Below are 20,460 nucleotides of genomic sequence, written 5' to 3' on the forward strand. Positions count from 1 at the left end.
AAGATTAAGAAGTATTTCTAAAGTCACACTAACCAAAAGGTCAATTCGACTGGGGGGCTGGGGAATGGGCGGGGTGTGGGGGCAGCGAACAAGCAAGGCAGCAGCTGAGAAGTATTTGTGGCACCAGAAGGAAGGTTGTGATGTCCACTAAAGGAAACCATGGCTATGAATTTCAGGGCATCAAGACCCTGTCAACACAGCTAATCCCCACAGATGTTGGCTGAATAAGCCTTCGATGACCAAAGAAGTGCACTGTGCAAACCGTGTCAGCCTCCAGCAGGCCAATTTGTCCTCATATTACACACTCTGAGGGCTCTGCTGCTTGACCCCCAGGTCGAGGGTCCCGTCCGGCATCCCCCAACCCAATGAGGGGTGACCCAGCATGGTTAATAAGTCAACAGAATTCAGAAGCCACGGCCGGATTAAGAAGGCAGTTTTATTTTGGTGCCCTGTACTTCAAGCAGATTAAATAATCAAAAAGGCCGAGCCATTGGGGTCATGTTTGAATGCTACAGCTGTTCACCAAGGTTTGACAAACATTCTTTATGCGGCTCATCATCTGAATGGGAAAGGCAGGGATGATCCTGGGGAGGCCAACATTTTAAGAAAGAAGAGGGGCATGATCCCAAGATCCTCTTATGGAAACTGATCCCAGCCAGATGGAGACAAGGGGAAGGGCTGCTTAAATAAGTGGGCTTTTGAAAGCAACAACTGTTTTCTGCATTGAAGGAAGGCAAGGGCAGGGTTCAGAAAGACTGAATGTAAAGCTGGGCTCCCAGTCTGCCATGCCCTTCGTGTGTTGCTCTGCACATTAATTAAGGGGTCTACGAGGTCAGCAAGGAGGCCCGAGAAGACTCAGTCATGAAAGGTGAGCCCTGATCCATTCCCACTGGAAAAGTTCTTGTCGGGGAGAAAGACGGGATCCCCTCACAAAGGTATCTATGGGAAATCTATTTTCAAGTCGTCTGTCTTAAAAGACTGGACAGATATGGAAAATGTCTCTGCATGGGAGGATTTATGTTTGTGCATGTTGGGTGCAGAGGAAGAGGGTGGAAAGAAATGGATGCAGCCATGACATGAATATGCAGTTGGCATGTCACGGGCCATTTCATAGAAAACATGGTGCTTGGAGTTGGAGTTCATATATTATTCCTTTGAGGGGAAGAGTGGAACCAAAGAAAGAATGAACAAATTGGCTACAATCTCAGAGAGGCAAGCCTTTCATTAATAGATTAGTGGGTTCTGCGGCAAACATATTCTCTGGTTTAAGAATTAATTTCCTGCAACTAATTAATACCTGAGCCCCGCAGCTAAAAGTGAGGGGTGTCCGTTCATTACTGAGGGGAAGACGTTTTGGCTTTGAAAGGAGTCATTTAGATTATTTGCAAAATTATAGAAAGGAAAACAGTGGTTTTGCTCTTTGATATTCTGGAAAGGGGAAGGGGACTGTGATGTTCTGCATCCCTTGAACTAAATTAAACTGAGAAGAATCTCTTTCAGAAGCCTCTCTAAACATCTTCCCTATTGCCCTAGAGCACTGTTAGCCTCACTAGAGAATTTAAGGAAGAAAGGGGAAAAGGCTCAAGTGCATGACAGCCACACTGTGTTTCCCTAGTTGAGGCCCAAAGCAAGCAAGCAAGCGAGCGAGCAAACAAAGCCCCTTTCAAGAGCTTCAACTATGAGTAGATAACTATTTTGAGTTTTGAATATTATTGTGTGGCCTAACGAATTCCTCTACCGCTTTATAATAAAATGCCCTTGACAGATGTTTCCCATATTTTGAAATTCAAGTCTCAGAAAAAAAACCAGAAGGGAGTGTTATAGCTACTTTGGTGAATGACAGAGCAGTATCTAAGAAAATGTGAACTTAACCTCCTCTCTGAGCCCTGTAAGAAGACTTCTTTGGATTCCAGAGACCCTCTCCCAGTTCCTGCACAGCCAAGGCAGTCTGAACAAGGATGCTATTTTACAGCATCATTTAGAATGAAGAAAAAAACTGCAACAGCTCAACTACCCCTCATAAGAGTGGGGGTAAATATTAATACTAAATGTGGCATGGTCTCACCATGGAATATGCTACAGCAGTTGAAATGAATGAATTAGCTTTCCACGTATCAATGTGGATAGATCAGTTTTGAGTGAACAGAGCAAATTGCAGACTGAGACATGTTGATGATTACATTTATTTGGATTTTTAAAAAGTGTTATGCAAAACAGTGTGTGTGTTTGTGTGTGTGTGTGCGTGTGTGTGTGTGTGTGTGTGTGTGTGTATTTGACAGGCAGCAGAGCACAGCAGATAAGAACTCTGACAGACTCTGGAGGGAGGAAGACAGCCCTGGTCCTTATCACAGCTCTGCTATAATACTTATTCTCCATGTGAACTTGGGCAAGTGATTCAGCTTTTCTGTGCCTAGCTTCTTCATCTTTCAAAAGGGGGTAATAATGGAACCATATTTACAAGGTTATGAGGATTAATTAATATACATATTTATAAAGCACTTAGAATGGTAGTTGTATGCTATATGGTTATTTGCTATTTTTGTCATTACTAACGATTGTTTTTAAACTGTCTGGAGAGATACATCAGTAATGGTGTGAGGAAAGGGGCTTATGCTGGAAAATAGAAATTAGGCATGAATCAAAGTAAGTTCAACTGTGTAAGTCATGCATTGCTCTTTTGAGTTAAAAGGAAAAAGAATCAAGGAAGTGTGATAACCCATGAATGACTTGCAGAACTGTTATAGAAAAGGGGTATTCATTATATTATTCTTAATGCTTTTCTATATTTTTATAATCTTGAATAAAAAAGCAGCAGACACTATCCTTGTTCATGGAATTACAATGGCAAAAATGGATATCAATATGTAGCAGTGTTTTAGATCTGCCTTATCCAATACAGTAACCATTAGCCACATGTGGCTATTTTTGTTTAAAATAGTTAAAATGAAATGCAAATAAAAATTCAGTCCCTTGGTTGCAGTAGTGCCATCTCAAGAGCTCGATAGCGACACACGGCTATTGGCTCCCATACTGGACAGCAGATGCAGGACACTTCTATCATCACAGAACGTTGTATTAGACAGCACTGTTCTGCTGCATACGTTACAGAAATGTGGATATCTGAAATCCTCTATCACTCGTTTACACATCTGGCCCCACATAATTCTGCTGTGGCCTACAAAGGGCATATATCCCCCAAATATTTTTTTCACTCTTCTATTTGATATCACTAAGTCTTCCATCTTCTGAATCAGAAGACACTGAGAGAATACTTTTCTCAAGGCTTCCAACAATAGTTGGCACAAAGATTGCACTAGTTACTGACACTGGGGATGTACTCTGTCCAGCCTGGCTCTACTAAAGAAGGTGAGTGACAGAACCTCTCTTCCAGATTGTAGAAGGTCTTACCTGGCTGGAAAGCACATTACCTGTAAATTCAAAGGGGAAAAAGTGCTGATACCACACCTCACAAACTGGTTCCTATCCCAATTTCTTTCTGTTTGTTGTAGGTGAACTGCTCCTGTTTTCCAGTGTGATTGTCCTGCTCCAGGTGGTATATGGCTGCCCAGACAAGTGCCGATGTCACTCATCTACAAATTTTGTAGACTGCAGCCAGCAGGGTCTGGCTGAAATTCCTTCCCATTTACCTCCTCAGACTCGAACACTGCATTTACAAGATAATCAGATACACCATCTTCCTGCTTTTGCATTTAGGTCAGTGCCATGGCTCACGGCCTTAAACTTGTCCAACAATTCCCTTTCAGATCTGGCCCCTGGAGCTTTCCATGGGCTTCAGCACTTGCAGGTTTTAAACTTAACCCAGAATTCACTCCTTTCCCTGGAAAGCAGACTTTTCCATTCCCTCCCTCAGCTGAGGGAGCTTGATTTGTCATCAAACAACATAAGCCACCTTCCCACATCCCTGGGAGAGACTTGGGAGAACCTAACTATACTTGCGGTTCAACAAAACCAGCTTCAGCAGCTTGATCGAGCGCTCCTGGAATCCATGCCCAGTGTGAGGCTTTTATTTCTCAAGGACAACCTCTGGAAATGCAATTGCCACTTGCTTGGCCTTAAACTCTGGTTGGAGAAATTTATCTATAAAGGTGAGTCATGTCTATTTGGAACCCCCCCATCTGTGTGTTACCAGCCTAGGATATATCTCATCTGTTCTCTGCATTAGAAAGAATGTGGAGGAGTGTGTAAGGGGTGGATTTGGGCTTTTATACATCGGTGCCATTTCACGGTATGGCAAAAGAGTCAAGTGAGTCATTAGAAGGTGTTTAAATTCAGGATCTAAATTAATCTACAAATATGTTACATGGAGATAACTTTCACTTGTTTAATTAATACGACATGAAGTTACTTATCTGGGAGTATGCTGTTAAGAAGGAGGACATTCAATCACCACCTGAATAACTGCTCAACCCCAAATAGCACTACACTCTTATTTTCAAGTGTGTTCCAATTATGGGTATGGTTATCTCTCTCTGGGATATTTTTCTCTCTTTGTCTGCTTCTACCCATTTGACAACTGTAATTCTCTAAAATTATCCTTTCTGCTTTAGCAAGCACCACTGTCACTGAAATTGGGTGCAACAGAGCCTCTCTCTAAAGTTACTCACAATTTCTTTAACACGATGACAAAAGCAAAGCAAGAGATCTCAGACTATTAAAGATGAGGGGCTCTGGAAACCACCCAGGGTTAGCAAACTACAGCCCCAGGGCCACAGTCCATCTCCTGTTTCTGTAAATAAAGTTTTATTGGAACACAGCCATGCCCATTCATTATATACTGAGTGAGCGGTTGCTTTGCACTATAAAAGCAGAGTAGTTGTGACAGGGGCTGTGTTGTCTATCTGGCTCTTTACAGAAAAGTTTGCCAACCCTTGTTGTCAATAGGCAACAGAGTCCCAGAGAGGTTCAGTGACCTGCCCAAGATCACAGAGCAGAAGCCCAGGTGAGAACAGAATGCATGGCCTTTGGGTCTTGACCCAACATTCTTTCCTCCACTTCACAGTGCTTCTCTCCTCCTAGCTCTCAGCATGATTCAATCATTCCTATATTTGAGTGCCTTTTGTATTTCAGGCACTGAGAAGATGGCAGTGCCTAACCATCACAGAGATTTCATTCTGGTAGTAGAAACAGATGTTAAATAAGATGATAAATAAAGATACATGTTTAGAATAGTAATTAGTGCTAAGAAACAATGAGGCAGGGGAAGGGGAGAGTGATAGAATGGGGGTCTCATTTTTGATAGGATGGATGGGAAGATGTCTCCAAGGAGGTGACATGGCTGAGCAGAGCCCAAAGACTGCGGAGGAATGAGCCATGAGATAATTGGGGGAAGGAATAGTGAGCACAAAGGGCTTGATGAGGGGGAAAGCTTGGCTTGGCTGCGGGACAAAAAGAGAGACAAGACAGTGGCTAGTGCAGAGGAAGGGAGTGAGTGGACACAGACAAGACAACACCAGTACTTGGGGGCCAGATCATGCAGAAGTGTGCAGAGAAGTCCAACATGCCTGGACTTTAAGTGAGATGGAAAGCTCTTGAAGAGTTTTAGTCAAGGGAACAATATGATCTGATTACAATGTAGAAGGTCACTCTGTAGACTCTTGGGAGAACTGACCAAAGGCTGCAGAAGAAGAACCAGGGAGATGAGGGAGAAGGTGATTTCAGTCAGCCAGCGAAGATGATGGTGGCCCAAACGAGGGTGGCGAGACCTGATCAATGCTGGGAGATACTTGGAATACTGAACTGACAGACATTGCTAATGGGTTGGAGTGGGTGATTAACAGAAGACCATAATTATGGGAATGTCTATTTTGATTTGTCCTGCAGTGATAACCAGGTAAATGGTGATGCCTTCAGCTGACAAGGGGCAAAGAGGAGACTGGGGGGAGTGAGTGAGTGTGTTGGGGAGGTGGTCAATTAGGACTTCAGCTTGGGGCATGTCAAGTTTGAGATGTCCTGTACAGATCCATGGGGAATGGTTGAGTTGGAGGTTGTATATTTAAGCCTGAAGCTCAGGAAGATGTTGGAGCTACAGACATGAATTAGGGAATCAACAGTGTCTGCATGGTTGCAGTGGTTCTCAGCAGGAATGAGGTTAGGGTGAATACAACATGGGTTCAAACTTACGATATTGAATAAATCCTTCTCAACAATGTAACGGCAAACTACATAATCAATAACCACTCGGCATTCAAGCCAACCAGCAACAGCAGCCACGTACTATGGCAACATCTTTCTTATAAGAGGTTGCAAATAAATTGTTTACATCTACAGGTAAAGTGGCTTGAACTATTGTATTCTGGATTAAATCGTAAGCACAGGCCAGTCCAATACAGAAAGACAGTTTTCATCAAAGAACATTTCTTGATTTAAAAAAAAAAAAAAGTTCCCAGGACTAGGGCACTGGAAGCAACCTGGGATGGGATGCATTCTGCCCTACTCTGCCACAAACTTGCTGGTGGTCTTTGGGAAAATCAGGACACTTCACTAGCACTCAGTGTCACCAGAGGGAAACTGACAGTTTTAAGCCAGGGAGTTCCTACGGCCCATTCCGGTCCTCAGATTCTGTGATGCAGTTCAACACTCCCTCACAACAGAGCTGCATGAGCACAGATCACAGCTTTTCTTCGGAGAGAGGCAAAAATTGATTTGGGGTAATAAGACCTGGATGTCCCAACATAACTAGGAAAAATCCAAATACGTGCCAAACATGGGAGGCAGTCGGATTATAGATATATTGAATACAGGCAAAATAAGGGAACAGATATTAGTCAAGATCTTCTTTATAAAAAAGATATATAAACAAATGCAAACACTACAGGTACTAGACAGGGCAGGCTAATTGACATAACAGACTAGCCCAGATTTTAGTTATATGTGCAATAAAATCTGTTGCTCATTCATGTCATAGTTGAAGGGAAATGGGGGCAGGGTCTGCATTTCATGCAGCCATTTAGGGACATAAGCCCCCTCCAGCTTGTGATGCCACCAACTTTATCACGTGGCCTCTAAGGTCATCCCCAAGTGGCAACAAAATGCATGGCGGATTACACTGGGGTTTTATGGCCTGGAAGTGGCATTAATTGGTTCCATTGTCCAGAATTCAATCATATGGCCCCAAATGGACCACAAAAAAGTGGGAAAATTTAGTCTTTCTGCTGGCCTAAGAGCAAAAAGATGTGCTTTGGTGAATACATAATAATATCTCCTCCACAGAAATACGCGCACAGATTGTATGATTACTATTCCTCTCTATTTACCAGTAAACAAGTCATCTTCACTTCATTAAACATTTACTCTGAGCTAGGTATTATGCTAAATACTTGACATATTTTATCCAACTGAGTCCTCAGAGCAATCTTGGGAAGTGAGTTTTAATTATCCTCGTCTCCCACTCTCCAGATGAGCAAGCAGAGGCACAATGTGGTCAAGGAAATTTTCCAGGGCTGCACAGCTAAGTAATGTTCAGACTCAAGATTTGAATCTAGTTTCTCCCAAGACAGAGGTGAAGAGCTACTAGTGATCAGATAGAGAACAATGAGCACTTAGCAAGCTGGAGCTTCCTGCATTGTCAGTTACATAAATCTAGAAGGATGTGGGACCCTCTGGCCGTAATCAGCAGATTTGGCTAGGGGGTCACGGCCCATGAAATGGTGGAAAGTGGGAGTTGCATCCTGGCTGAGGATCACCTGCACAGGAGACCATAGAGCATTTGGCAGCCATAGCCCCTGCCTTCCAGCTATGTCCCAGGCTCTAGTCTGGGTATTTCCTTGGCTCTGGGTCCAGAGGCTGTGGCTCCCACCCTAATACTGAACAGCAGAAAGTCTGGAACTGGAGAGAAACAGTTCTTAAGTCTGGGGTGATCGGGTAAACCACCCTAGTCAAGGTGGAAGTCAGCTGATGAACCTGTCCATCCCCCTGGCAGGTGGCTTTGCTTCCCCTTGTAGAAGTCTCCATGCTCTCCGGCTGGATTAAATATCATGACTACTTCTCAGTGCCCCATCACTTCATTTCTGTCTCTCTGACCTTTTTGTCTTGCAACCAACTTCCTGGAAGAGGCTCTTATGGTCAGGTGCAGAGGAATGAAATGGTCCATGAGGTAAGAATCCTTAATCTCAATGGCACTTTGGACTCATCTGGAGCGGCTGCTCTGAACCTCTGGCCTCATGAAAATCAGTGGCTCAAAAAAGGAAGAAATTCCCTTTTTATCTTTCTGCTTTAGGGTGGGGACTGTTTCCTCAGAAGATTGCTAGAAAAGCCAGGAGGAATCCAAGAGACTCTGGTGGTAGGTGATTCAGTTTTAAGCAGTGGCAGCAAAAAGGACATGGGTTGAATTTTGCCACTGCCGCTTACCCTGGTGTGTTGGGGCCACCTGATAATCCTTGCACTGCAAGATAGGCCCTATGTACTTACAGGGCCACTTAGGACTTATCTTGTAGGCTTAGAGAGAATAAATGTGAAAGCATTCCTAGAACTCTGAAGTGCCACGCAGTGGAGGGTGCTAATAATGTTGAAGTGATGCCCTCTGCATATGTCTTTCTGGTATAATTTCATATTTCACTTACTGTGTGTACTAAGAATCTCCTCCAATCTAACTTTGCTAACAGCAGTGCCAATCTTTTCAGCTGGCCTAGGGGAGGTGCTTATGGCAGCCTGAAAGGGCCAAGGCACAGGTCATGGGGCAGTTCTGTCCACTCAAAGGCTTCCTAGAAGACAGTGCCGAGGGCCATCCTGCCCACTCCTCTGACCTCACAACGCTCCTGAGAGGAGGAAGTGGTGGGGCAGTGAGTGCAGTGGAAAAAACTTGGATGGAGCATGGAGAATTTGGTTTGGGTGTTGTTTCATCCACTCACGAATTCTGTGAGTCCGGACAAGAGTTACCTACAAGAGTGGAGTATTAGGACTTATCTAACAGTGCTTTGTAAACCATCAAGTTGGATACAAATAGGATGCTTTCATGGCAGAAAATTTAGTCAGCAAAGTGCATTTTCCCAAAGCCAAAGAGAAAATCAGTGGTCACACTAGACTAGACTTCAGTCTGCTACCTCAGTGCTCTTTCTAGGAAAGAATGACTGACCACCCAAATTCTCCCTGACCAACAGCAGTCTACACACCTGAGGATATCCATCACCTTGCAGGGAAGGGAAACTGGGTTTAATAACCCATTAGAAAGTTCAGTACTCAAAGCCGTAAATGTTCTGAGGCCTGAGGAGACACATTCATGATACCTAATTCCAGGAACTAAATTTCCAGTATTGTCAAATCCACAGATCACTCCAAGACCACTCCATCTCTCCATTTGGCATCACTGAACAGTGTTGAGACACACAGGATCTTTGTAATAAACACATAACAGCACAACAACGCACATTTGTTTTATTTTTTCCTTAGATTTCCAATAGGAATCTGGTACACGAAAGATTTCTTGTCTGTGGGGCTCACTGGGGCCGTGAGTGGCAGGAATGCAGTGGGCAGCCGTGCTCACCATTGGCCCCCAGCGTGCCTTCTTGTCCGCTTTTGCATTGTTTTCTCTGAGCATTTGCAGAACATGAAGGTTACTGGGCTTCTAATGAATTCTTGGTCATAAGTAATTGCCAATTTAGTGTGTGGCATTTTTAGTATTTAGCCAATTTAGGAATCTTAAAATCATAAAATATGGTTGTTACATTCTTTGACTCCAGGATTAAAAAAAAAATGGTACTTCATAAATTCCATCTGCCTAAGTTTTTGCAGGCAGAGGATTTTGGAACTCTGTTGTGTCAAGGCTCTGTTATTGTCCTTTGCTTTTGTCTTTTAAAGGGGGAATAACAGACGGTGTCATCTGTGGATCACCAGACACCTGGAAGGGAAAGGACCTCCTTAGGATTCCTCATGAGCTGTACCAGCCCTGCCCTCTTGCTGCTCCTGATCCAGAGTCCTCGCAGCTTCAGTGGCCTGGCTCTACCCACGGTGTGGTCCTGAGGCCTTCTGAGAACCACAACTTGGGGGAGCGAGACCTCTTGGAGTGCGAGCTCAAACCCAAGCCAAGGCCTGCCAACCTGCGTCATGCTATTGCCACCGTCATCATCACTGGGGTTGTGTGTGGGATTGTGTGTCTCATGATGTTGGCAGCTGCCATCTATGGCTGCACCTATGCGGCAATCACAGCCCAGTACCATGGGGGACCCTTGGCGCAAACCAATGATCCTGGGAAGGTGGAAGAAAAAGAGCGACTTGACAGCTCACCAGCCTGAGAGCTTTTGTCTCAAATAGGATTGGTCATTGCAGGCCAGAAGATAGTGTCTGAGTAGGGCTGATGTGTTTACTGTTAGTCTCATTTTGCTTTTGCCAAAAGAAAAAAAAAAAAAAAAGATGTGTCTGTAAAAAATATTTCTGGGGAGGAATTTATGTTGTGATTTAAAAAATACCATAGGCAAAATAGAGATGATACTTGTGCTCTGGGCCTGAGAAGTTATGATGATGATTCTATGTGGGGGTAAAACACACAGAGAAAGGGAAGATGCCATCTCTTCCAGGTACTCTTCTGTGGATTAAGTTCCTTTTACAGAGCAACCGAAATTCAAACACACATGCCAGTCAGCATTCCTGGAGCTTTATGGTCCACTGGAAAACTGCCCGATTCTGAGTGCCTGGGAAGAGGCTGGTGATCTTACCCGAGGAGCACCGAATGCCTCTATAATTCAAGTTCATGCTGGATCAGTGATACTTTCAGATGTTGTATATGTTATGTATTTAATGGGAGCGTCTGTTGGTTGGGAATTTCATAGCTTGCCCCAAGAGTCAAAGTCTATTTCATTTTCTAAATCAGAAAATCGTTTGGGGCTTTGTAGGCCTCAGAGGAAGAGGAAGATTCCATGTCCAGATAATAGGACTCAGGCCCCGAGTCTCGGGAATTTTTCTAATGCAAGGGTAAATAACATATAAACAAACACAAAGAGGATGGGGAGCCAGAATTTGGGGCAGATATTACCAAAAGGCCATATCCACCAAGGGATTGGAACCTTCCATTTAGAACTCTTACAGCAGGAATGAATTTGGGTTGGGCTGAGAGCGAGATAATGACTTTTGTGTATCTGTATCTGCATACATAGCACACAGAGTGCACAGAGTTGTACAACCACACCCACATATAAACATACTCAGAGCAATCAGTTTACCCACTAATGAAATGCAGCCGTGTCAGGGTGGAAGCCAGCAGCTGTTGTCCACCACCCAGATTGTCTACTCCCCACGCTGGGATAGGAGTAAGAAGGAAGACTGCAGAGAGTGTGAATTACCAAGAGACTCAAGATAGGTGGCGGCAGCTATCTTCAATGTTATTTAGGCCATGGTTTTAAAAAATCAGGTGTGGCTGTCTTTACTCCACGGACATGGTCTTGAAGAGTTGCATGCAAAGTGAATTTTTGTAAATTGAATCATCATTTTAATGCAGTAGGGGAGCTGGCTATTTAAAGGAACCTTTCATGGAATCTTTCTGTAATAGAAATAATTGGCTCCAGATTTATCCATTTTGTAAATTTGCATTTTTTCATGCTAGTTTTTCTTAAAGTGGAATCTACCTGTTCTCTCTCATGATGCTCACAGTCACCTGTTAGTATTAAAATCATTTTACACAAGAAGAGAAGACAGAGGAGTTATGGACATGTTAAAAGCAGAGAATGGCAAATATAGGGCCAGTTTTTCCTCCAGAGGCCATGACAGACATTGCTAATCAATCCCAGCACTCCTCCTAGCTCAGCATCACAGATGCCTTCTCAAGACAGCACTGTAGGCAACCAGAACTAATCAACTGGAGTTGGTTCAAAGGATAAAACACATTTGCCATTCAGGGTACTGGCTCTACATTCACTCCGTAAGGCCACGTAATGATTGGTTTGGATCCTAAATCAGTAGCCCATTCTCTCACTGAAATGTGAATGGAAGGTTCACATGTATCTATCACATCTATCATATCGGACAGATGCAGGGAAACGGGTGAACCTACCACATCCTACTGTGCAGGTCTCACACTGACGCACCTCTAATAACCAGAGTCACACTGACGCACCTCTAATAACCACAGAGACAATCTACACCTGCCATGGTGCTTCATAGCTAGTGTGGGCCCCACACACCCAAGGCTAAAGATGGACCACCTTTCTGGAGCAGCAATTTTGTTAGATGATTTTTCTAGGGGATGAAGTTTAAATTTTGATGGTAATTTTTTTTTCTGAATATCAAAAGAAACTGAAATACCTTAGATTGTAGATCAAAGAAAGACCCCAAGGAAAGCCTGCCAATCCATCAGCTCTGTCCCAGGCCCTGGCACCTCCTCTCCAAGGATCACTCAGTGGACATGGCTCAACATCCTTCTTTATGGACGTAGTGACTACTTTCCAAGTGAAAAAAACCTTTCTTTCTATGGCTCTGGACTGAGGATGGTTGGCCAAGAAGGCAGTGTGAGAAAGGAATTTTATATGTTTTTATACGTCGTCCCAGTTTCACCAGATGTTTCCAGAGCTCACGCTGTGTACCGTGTACCAGGCATGGTGCAAGGCATTCTTGTGTAATCCTGACACCCATGAGCCACTCGAACAGATACTACATTAGCTGAGAGCTACTGAGGCCAATAACGCATGCTTCCTTTTACTGCAGTGATTTCAATCTGCAGGTGCACTGGGCCCTGCCAGAGGTTTGGTGACAGTGGAGGTCAACCCAGTCCCCCTACCCACAGAGATTACATGAGGGAGTTTCTGATCCACCACAGAAAACCCTGAACGTGACTAGAATCCTTGCTTGTCAACACTCATATCCTTTTAGATTTCTAAGTACAGATGATAACTCGGGCAAACAGACTTCCTGCTTTATGGGCAGTCTTTAAGGAAAATGATTAAAATGATGCATACTTATATTCAGATTTCTATCTTTTGCCTACAGTCACCACGAACAGCAGTTGGCAATGAAAATAATTACTTACCCTGAAATGTCAACAGCTTCTCAGCACAGAAAAAAATATAAATCAAATTGTTTAGATTAACAAATGCAGAGTTATCATTTGTTAATATGAGAAATGAAATGTTTTAACTGTGAAAAACATTGCAGATGAAAGACCCAATTTGCAGGGTATTCTGTGAGAACCACAAATTATCTTTCACAACCACTACAGCTCATGAGGGGTAATTTGCAAACGCCTCATAGATTATTTTCAGCTGTTTATTGCTGCTGTCATATTCATAGATTCCCTTATAAAAATGTCCTTCTGTCATAGAGCCTGGCTGAGGGCACACTATGGACAAAAATCACGTTTAGTGTTGATTGTTTCTGAGAAAACTAAAAATATAGTTCTTTCATCATATTTAGTAGAACAGTATGACTCCAGATGGGTGATTTTTGCCTTGCCAGGGATCATAAACTCACAAACAGATATTGTCACTGTCTGTAGTGAGGCATAATAAAAGGGGGCAGGAAAAATGTACTCTGACATAGAGATTTTGGAGAAAGAAGACCTAGAATCAACTCTATATCTGAAAAGCTTTTACAAATAAGGCAAACAACCCTGACCCTACAGGTAGAATCTTTTGCTTAAGATTATAAAATGCCAGTGGATTACTAAGGGTTTCATTTTTCCTTACAAAGAAGCAAGACTAAAAAGTGATGCACACACAGATTTCTTCCTGAAGGTTCGTGCAAATTGAATCTCCTTATTTGAGTTAACCAAGTACCCCTGAAACAAGATACCTTTATCTTAGATCCTAAATATCAAAGGAAGTGGTTAAATCAATTTCTAAAATCATCTATCTGTAGCATACATTCACATAATTATCCAACAACTGTTAGAAACCTATAGCTTTGTATTACAGGTCAGGAAATTACTGTTTCCAGTTTGGGAAAACCCATCCGTGTATCCATTGCTAAATGCTATTGACAGAAACCTACACAAAATGATATTCCAATTCCACATGGCATCGCTGGGCTATGATTTGCATGCATGACTTTAGGGAACCATCCTGTTTGCTCTTTCGATTAAAATGCTTTGTTTTTTAGACTCAAATTGCAATGCAGTCTCAAAGAAACCCCTACCCCAGTCAGAGAAGCAGCTGCCTAATCAACCACTTCCATTTCAGATTCTTTTTTTTAAATTTTTATTTATTTTTACTGACATATAATCCCTTTCAGATTCTTAACTGAACTACTCTACGTTTTACTCCAATGACACTGAATATTCATTTGGGTGGACAGGATAGGATGTCAGCCAACTACAAAGGCCCATCAAGAAGACCTTGATAACGAATCAGAGGACTGGGGATCTGAGAAGGGTCTTAGAGAGCATTTAGTCCAGGTCTGGAGAATTTCAGAATAGTTGCCACCAGCCTTTCTATCCATTGCAGACATTGCTAATAGATCATGACAAAGTTATCTGCTGAGCCCAGACAAAGCCACAGATTTTTTTTTTTTTAATCTGCTTTCCAGGTACCCACTACTGATCAACTGGAGTTGACATAAGAGATTAAACCTATTTGCTACTCTGATATAGTTCCCTGTCCTTATTTTACAGAGGAAATGGAAGCATGGAAAGGAAAGCAACATTACAAAAGTCATGCACAGAATTAATTGCAAGCTTATAAATGCAGTTGCAGGAGATGGGGTTAGCATAGATAACACAACCTGATCCTCACCATTCTTTGTTCATTTTGTGGTGAACCACAATATCAAAACTATGACATTATTACACTAAGTATTTGGATAAGGACAATTACGGCACCATTATCAGCATTTACTGAGCACTCAATTTCATGCCTGGTATTTTCCAAGCATAATACTTAATTTTCTCTAAGTCTTACAGTAACCAAAACATGTAGGTATTGTACTGCCACATTACATACGAAGACACAGACCGCTTAGGTCATTTGCTCAACGTCACACCACTAGTAAATGGTGGAGTGGGAATCTGGATGCAAGTCTTCCCAAGGCCAACACCCAAGCACTTCTAAGGACCTGACAGGTTCGAAGAATTCAGAGTTAGGATCCTTTCCTGGCACTGCCAACACTTACCTTAAAGCATGGCAGGGAAAAGAAACCCAACCACCAACCAGTAGGACACTGCCAGAGCTCTGGTCCCACCAAAACCAGAAGGACAGCTGAAGGAGCCAAGGCAAAATGGGGAAATAAGAACCCTTTCATCATCTATGGCTCTGCTGGGCTGGAAAAGACAGTCTCCGAATGAGAGGGGAAGAAACTCAGTCACACTCTCTTGAAAGTATTTGAGAAAAATGAGAAATTCAGAGTCTAGATTAAGATGCTAGCCATTAAGTATTTCCCATTGAAATACAAATTAATCCACAGAAGACGAGAAAAGTTATGAGGGCCCCAGAAATTAGGAGTACTGCTCAAGGATAGCTAAGTCTCCAGGAGGAATATCTACTATCTAAAGCAGAGGTGCAGCCTTGGCAACATGGTAAAACCCTGTTTCTACAAAAAATGCAAAAATCAATCAGATGTGGTGGCGCATGCCTATGATCCCAGCTACATGGGAGCCTGAGGAGGGAGGATTGCTTGAGTTCCAGAGATTAAGGCTGCGGTGATTCACTCCAGTCACTGCACTCCAGTCTGAGTGACTGAGTGAGATCCTGTCTCAAAAAAAAAAATGCAAAACAAACAGAGCAGAGGTGTGACCTTGAAACAGATGAGTGGGGTGTCAAGGACGAGATCAATAGTCTGCACTGCCCATCTATGCTGATATGCCTTCCACTGAGACACTGAGTTTAAAAAAAAATCAGAGAGAAATCACCCTTTCTTGTATGTAGTGTATCTGAGGACATTTAACTTCTACAATACCTCCCATTGAGACCCCACTGTCTTCATTCATTAAAGATGAAGACTGTCTACAATGTAGCATATAGTAAGATGTTCTCCTTTTCCAAGTATTAAGGATAAAGGAGTGAACAAGAAATATAAAATATCTGTCCCATGAAACTTAACATCTAGCAGAGGGAGAAGATAAAGAAATACAAATCATATCAGGTGGTGAACAAGCAGATGTGAGGAGGAGAAAACACTGGAGATATGGAGGAGGAAGAGTTTTTATTTTACAGGTGGTGATCAGGAAGGTCCCTGCTGAGAAAATACTTGAGCAGAGACCTGAAGGAAATGATGGATCCAGTGGTGAAGGTATCTGGAGGAAAAATGTCCCATGGAAAAGGCATGGCAGGTGCAAAGGCCCTGAGGTAGCAGCAAGGTTGGTGTGACTGAAGAACAAGGAGGCAGTGTGGCTGTGGTTGAATGGGTAAAGGGGAAGTAGAAGGAGCTGAGGTTAGAGACTAATAGGGGTCAAATCATGTAGGACTTACAGGTTGTGGCAGGTGCTTTTAGGATAACTCTCAATGATTCCTGCCTCCTGGTACTCATGCCCTCTCCTCGACTGTGGGCTGGACCTAGTGACTTGCTTCAAACAAACAGAATATGGGAAAAGTTATAAGATATCCATTCCAAGATTAAGTTACAAAAAACTCTGGCTTCTATCTTGCTCGCTTTCTCTTGCTTGTCCTGTTCGAAGTGAACTAGCTCACTATGAGCTACCCTATGGAGAAGCCTATGTGGCAAGGAGGTAAGAGAGGTCTCTGACCAACAATGAGTGAGGAACAGAGTCTCTCTGCCCAACAAGCCACAAGGAGCTAACTGAATCCTGCTAATGATCTCATGAGTGAGTGACGGTGAAAGCATTTCCTCTCTTGAGCCTTCAGATGAGTCTGCAACCCTCACCAACACTTTCATTTTAGCCTCATGGAAGATCCCGAGCCAGAGGACTCAGCTAAGCTGCACCCAGAGTCCTGACTCACAGATGCTGTATAATAGTAAATGTTGGTAGCTACAAGGTCTATAGCTTTAAGGCATTAAGCTTTGGCATAAGATAACTAATACCTGGACTTCTGTGAAAATTTTGGCTTTTAATTCTGAGTAAATTAGGAAGTCGACAGAGAGTTTTGGATAGAAGAATGATGTGATATTACTTATGTTTAACATGATTTCTGTGGCTCCTATGAAGAATAAAATGAAGGGGCAAAGGTTGGGAGAAGACAGGGGAAGCGGTAGAAACTGCTGCATCTACAACAATCCATGGCAGAGATGAAAGTGGAGCGGCCCACTGAGGGAGCAGTGGAAGTGCTGAAAAGTGGTCAGACTCTGTACATAACTGAAAGAAATAACAGGATTTATAGGCAGATTGGTTGTAGGTAGGAGGAAAAGGAAAGAGTCAAGAATGACTTCTAGATCCTGATTCAAAGCCAGGCACAGGGGCGCATGCATGTAGTTCCAGCTGCTCAAGAGGCTGAGGCAGGGGGATCACTCGAGCCCAGGAGTTCAAGACCAGTCTGGGGAACAACGCGTGACCCCATCTCTTAAAAAAAAAAAAAAAGACGATGACGGCGGCGGAGGAGGAGGAGATGGGGAGGTGAGATGGAGGGGGAAGAAGAAGAGGAAGAAGAGAAAAAGAAGAAGAGGAAGAAGATCCTGATTCAAACAAATTGTAAAAAATAAATAGCATTTTGAGACAACTTTACTAGAATTTACATTCTGACTAGGTAACAGATTTAGGAATTATTGTTTTTAGGTACAGTAATTGTATTGCTATATTAAAATACAAAGAAGTCCTTATCGTTTAAAGACGTAGGCTGACATATTTATGAATGAAGCAATGTAATGACTAAGATTTGATTTAAAATAATATGGGAGGGGTGGTTGTGGATTAGCAAATTGAAGGACACAGTGGCCAAGGGTTGATGGCTACTGGGATTGGGCACGAGATATGTGGAATTTCATTATATTTTTTTTCTGTCTACTTTTGAGTACATTCAATATTATCCATGATGACATGCATTTTTAAAAAAAGAAATGAATGACTCCAAAGTTTTTGGACTAATTAGATAATGAGAATTATTGAGTTGGATTTTAAATTATCAGGGCTATGGAGAAAAGGTAGAGGGGGAGGGTGTGAATGCAATCAGGACTTCAGCCTGGAATCTATTGAATTTGATAGACCTATTAGTGAAAGAGTAAAGACACTGAATAAGCAAGTGTGGTCAAAGTAAGAGAAGTCTAGCTTGGGAATCACCAGTTTATGAATAGTGTTCAAAGCCTTGACAGTAAATGCGAGCACAGGTGGAGAACCCTGGGGCCCTCCAGCATTTACTAGTCAGGGAGATGAGTGAATCAGCAAACGAGACCTAGGAGGGTTGGACAGTGAGGTCAGCTAAGAACCAAGTAAAGGAAGACTTCAAGGAGAAAGTGATCAACATGGTGAAGCACTGCTAATAGGCTAAGACAAAAGAACAATGGAAGTGACTGAAATTACTGGTGATCTTCATGAGGAATATTTCCTTGCAGAGTGGGTTCCAGAGAAAATGGGAAACAGCAAGGGAGAGGAGTATATAGCATAAAAGAATGAGTAATGCATCACACAAATAAAATAATGTAACAAAATACTTTTCACTTAAAAACCTGACTACATCACATAAAATCTGAAAGTTGGTGGAAGAATAGTAAAGCATATACTATGACCATACACTATGTTTTCATTCTGAAATTTTATTTTGAAAGACAATTACCTACTACCATCTGCCTGAGCTGTGTCATGTATAACTGTGTATTTTGGCCTCAAGGTGAGAATGACATTCAGACATTTATCCTAACTTCATGCAGATCTTCTCACCCAGAAGAGAACCCAGGAGTTCTTGGTAAGTGCAAACTTTGGGAGACATTGGGAATAAAAAGCCTTTGATCAGCACTGTCCCTTTCCCACCAGAGACTGATCAAAGCATTTTCCTCAAGCAAGAAAGTCCATGTACTGGACTTTCAGTCAAGTCAAAGGGTTTAGCCAGGGGTGTCCAATCTTTTGGCTTCCGTGGGCCACATTGGAAGAAGAAGAATTGTCTTCTTCAACACGTTGATCACTTTCTCCTTGAAGTCTCCCTTGACTTGGTTCTCAGCTGACCTCACTGTCCAACCCTCCTAGGTCTCATTTGCTGATTCACTCATCTCCCTGACTTGTAAATGTTGGAGGGCCCCAGGGTTCCCCACCTGTGCCGCACATAAAATACACTAACACTAATGATAGCTGATGAGCTAACACACACACACACACACACACACACACACACAAATAAAAACTCATAATGTTTTAAGAAAGTTTATGAATTTGTGCTGAGCTACATTTGAAGCTGCACAGCCCGCGGGCCACAAGTTGGACAAGCTTGGACTCTTCTGCTGCAGATTCTGCTCATGCCCGTCCCTTTCTTCCCAGGCGAGGGAAATTCATGGCAGCTTGTCTATCCTCTGTGGGCCCTTTACTTAGCATGAGTCATATATATTCTAGTCTTAACTGAGATCAAAATCCCAACAAGGTCACTAGGAGATTTGCTTGGATAAAGGCGGTTAAATAAATCCCCAAATCTCTCATGAGCCATGTTGGGAAAAAAAAAGAATCCCATAAACTGTTTTCCACCAAAGCATGTGAGGGCATTTTCAATGTTCCACCAAGCATTATGCTGATTGCACTGTTCAGAGATTTATAAGCTAGAGTGAAGATTAACTAAATCACTGTCTTGACTTATAATGAAAACATATATTTTTAGAAAGCTTAGGATCTTTGATTGGAATTTCTGTATAACCACATAGACAAAAACATTAGGCACAACCAATGGACAACCTCTGATACATGAAGCTCTGTCTTCAGCATCCACTTACATAACCTCTGATTTAAATATCTACTTCATTTGTATAGAAACATGTTGAAAAAGGTGAGTGAACAAATCAGCCTTTTTTGTTGTTCTTTTAAATAGACAGTGTGACATATTTTCATGTGAAGTTGGGTTTGGCAGGCTTTTTCTGTAAAGGAGCAGGTAGAGGACATTTTTGGCTTTGTAGTTTCCATGGTCTCTACCCCTCCATCTACTCAGCTCTGCCATTTTAGCAAGAAGGTATTCACAGACAATATGGGCATGGCTGCATTTCAATACCACTTTGCCTACAAAAACAGGCACTGGAGAGCTCACAAGATTTTCTGCTTTTTCTTTTTTGTTTTGAGATAGGGTGTCAGTCTGTCACCCAGGGCTGAAGTACAATGGCATGATCTCAGCTCACTGCAGCCTCGACCTTCCTGGCTCAAGCTATCCTCCCACTTTAGCTTCCTGAGTAACTGGGACTATAGGTGCCTGCCAGGCTGCCCAGCTAATTTTTGTATTTTTTTGTAGAGGTGGTGTTTCACCATGTTGCCCAGGCTGGTCTCGAACTCCTAGGTTCAAGCAATCCACCTGACTCAGCCTCCCAAAGCACTGGGATTACAGGCGTGAGCCACCACACCCAGCCTGACAAGGTATTTATACCCAGAATATATGAACAACTCTTACAGCTCAACAATATGAAGACAACCTAATTTAATTTAAATATGGGCAAAGGATCTGAATAGACCTTTCT

The 20,460-nt window shown here is 42.6% G+C and overlaps 2 protein-coding genes across 3 annotated transcripts in view; one reads left to right on the forward strand and one right to left on the reverse strand.

Annotated features, from left to right (window-relative positions):
* CACNA2D3 (calcium voltage-gated channel auxiliary subunit alpha2delta 3) overlaps nucleotides 1-20,460 on the reverse strand; it is a 930,450-nt gene that overhangs the window by 140,699 nt on the left and 769,291 nt on the right. The window lies entirely within an intron of this gene.
* LRTM1 (leucine rich repeats and transmembrane domains 1) lies at nucleotides 699-10,449 on the forward strand. Its single transcript, XM_025377235.1, has 3 exons — nucleotides 699-868; nucleotides 3,510-4,106; nucleotides 9,814-10,449. Exons 1-3 carry the CDS (start codon nucleotides 862-864, stop codon nucleotides 10,245-10,247), a joined length of 1,038 nt encoding a protein of 345 aa, XP_025233020.1. The 5' UTR covers nucleotides 699-861; the 3' UTR covers nucleotides 10,248-10,449.

The sequence above is a fragment of the Theropithecus gelada genome, chromosome 2 (genome assembly GCF_003255815.1).
Source record: "Theropithecus gelada isolate Dixy chromosome 2, Tgel_1.0, whole genome shotgun sequence".
NCBI lineage: Eukaryota > Metazoa > Chordata > Mammalia > Primates > Cercopithecidae > Theropithecus > Theropithecus gelada.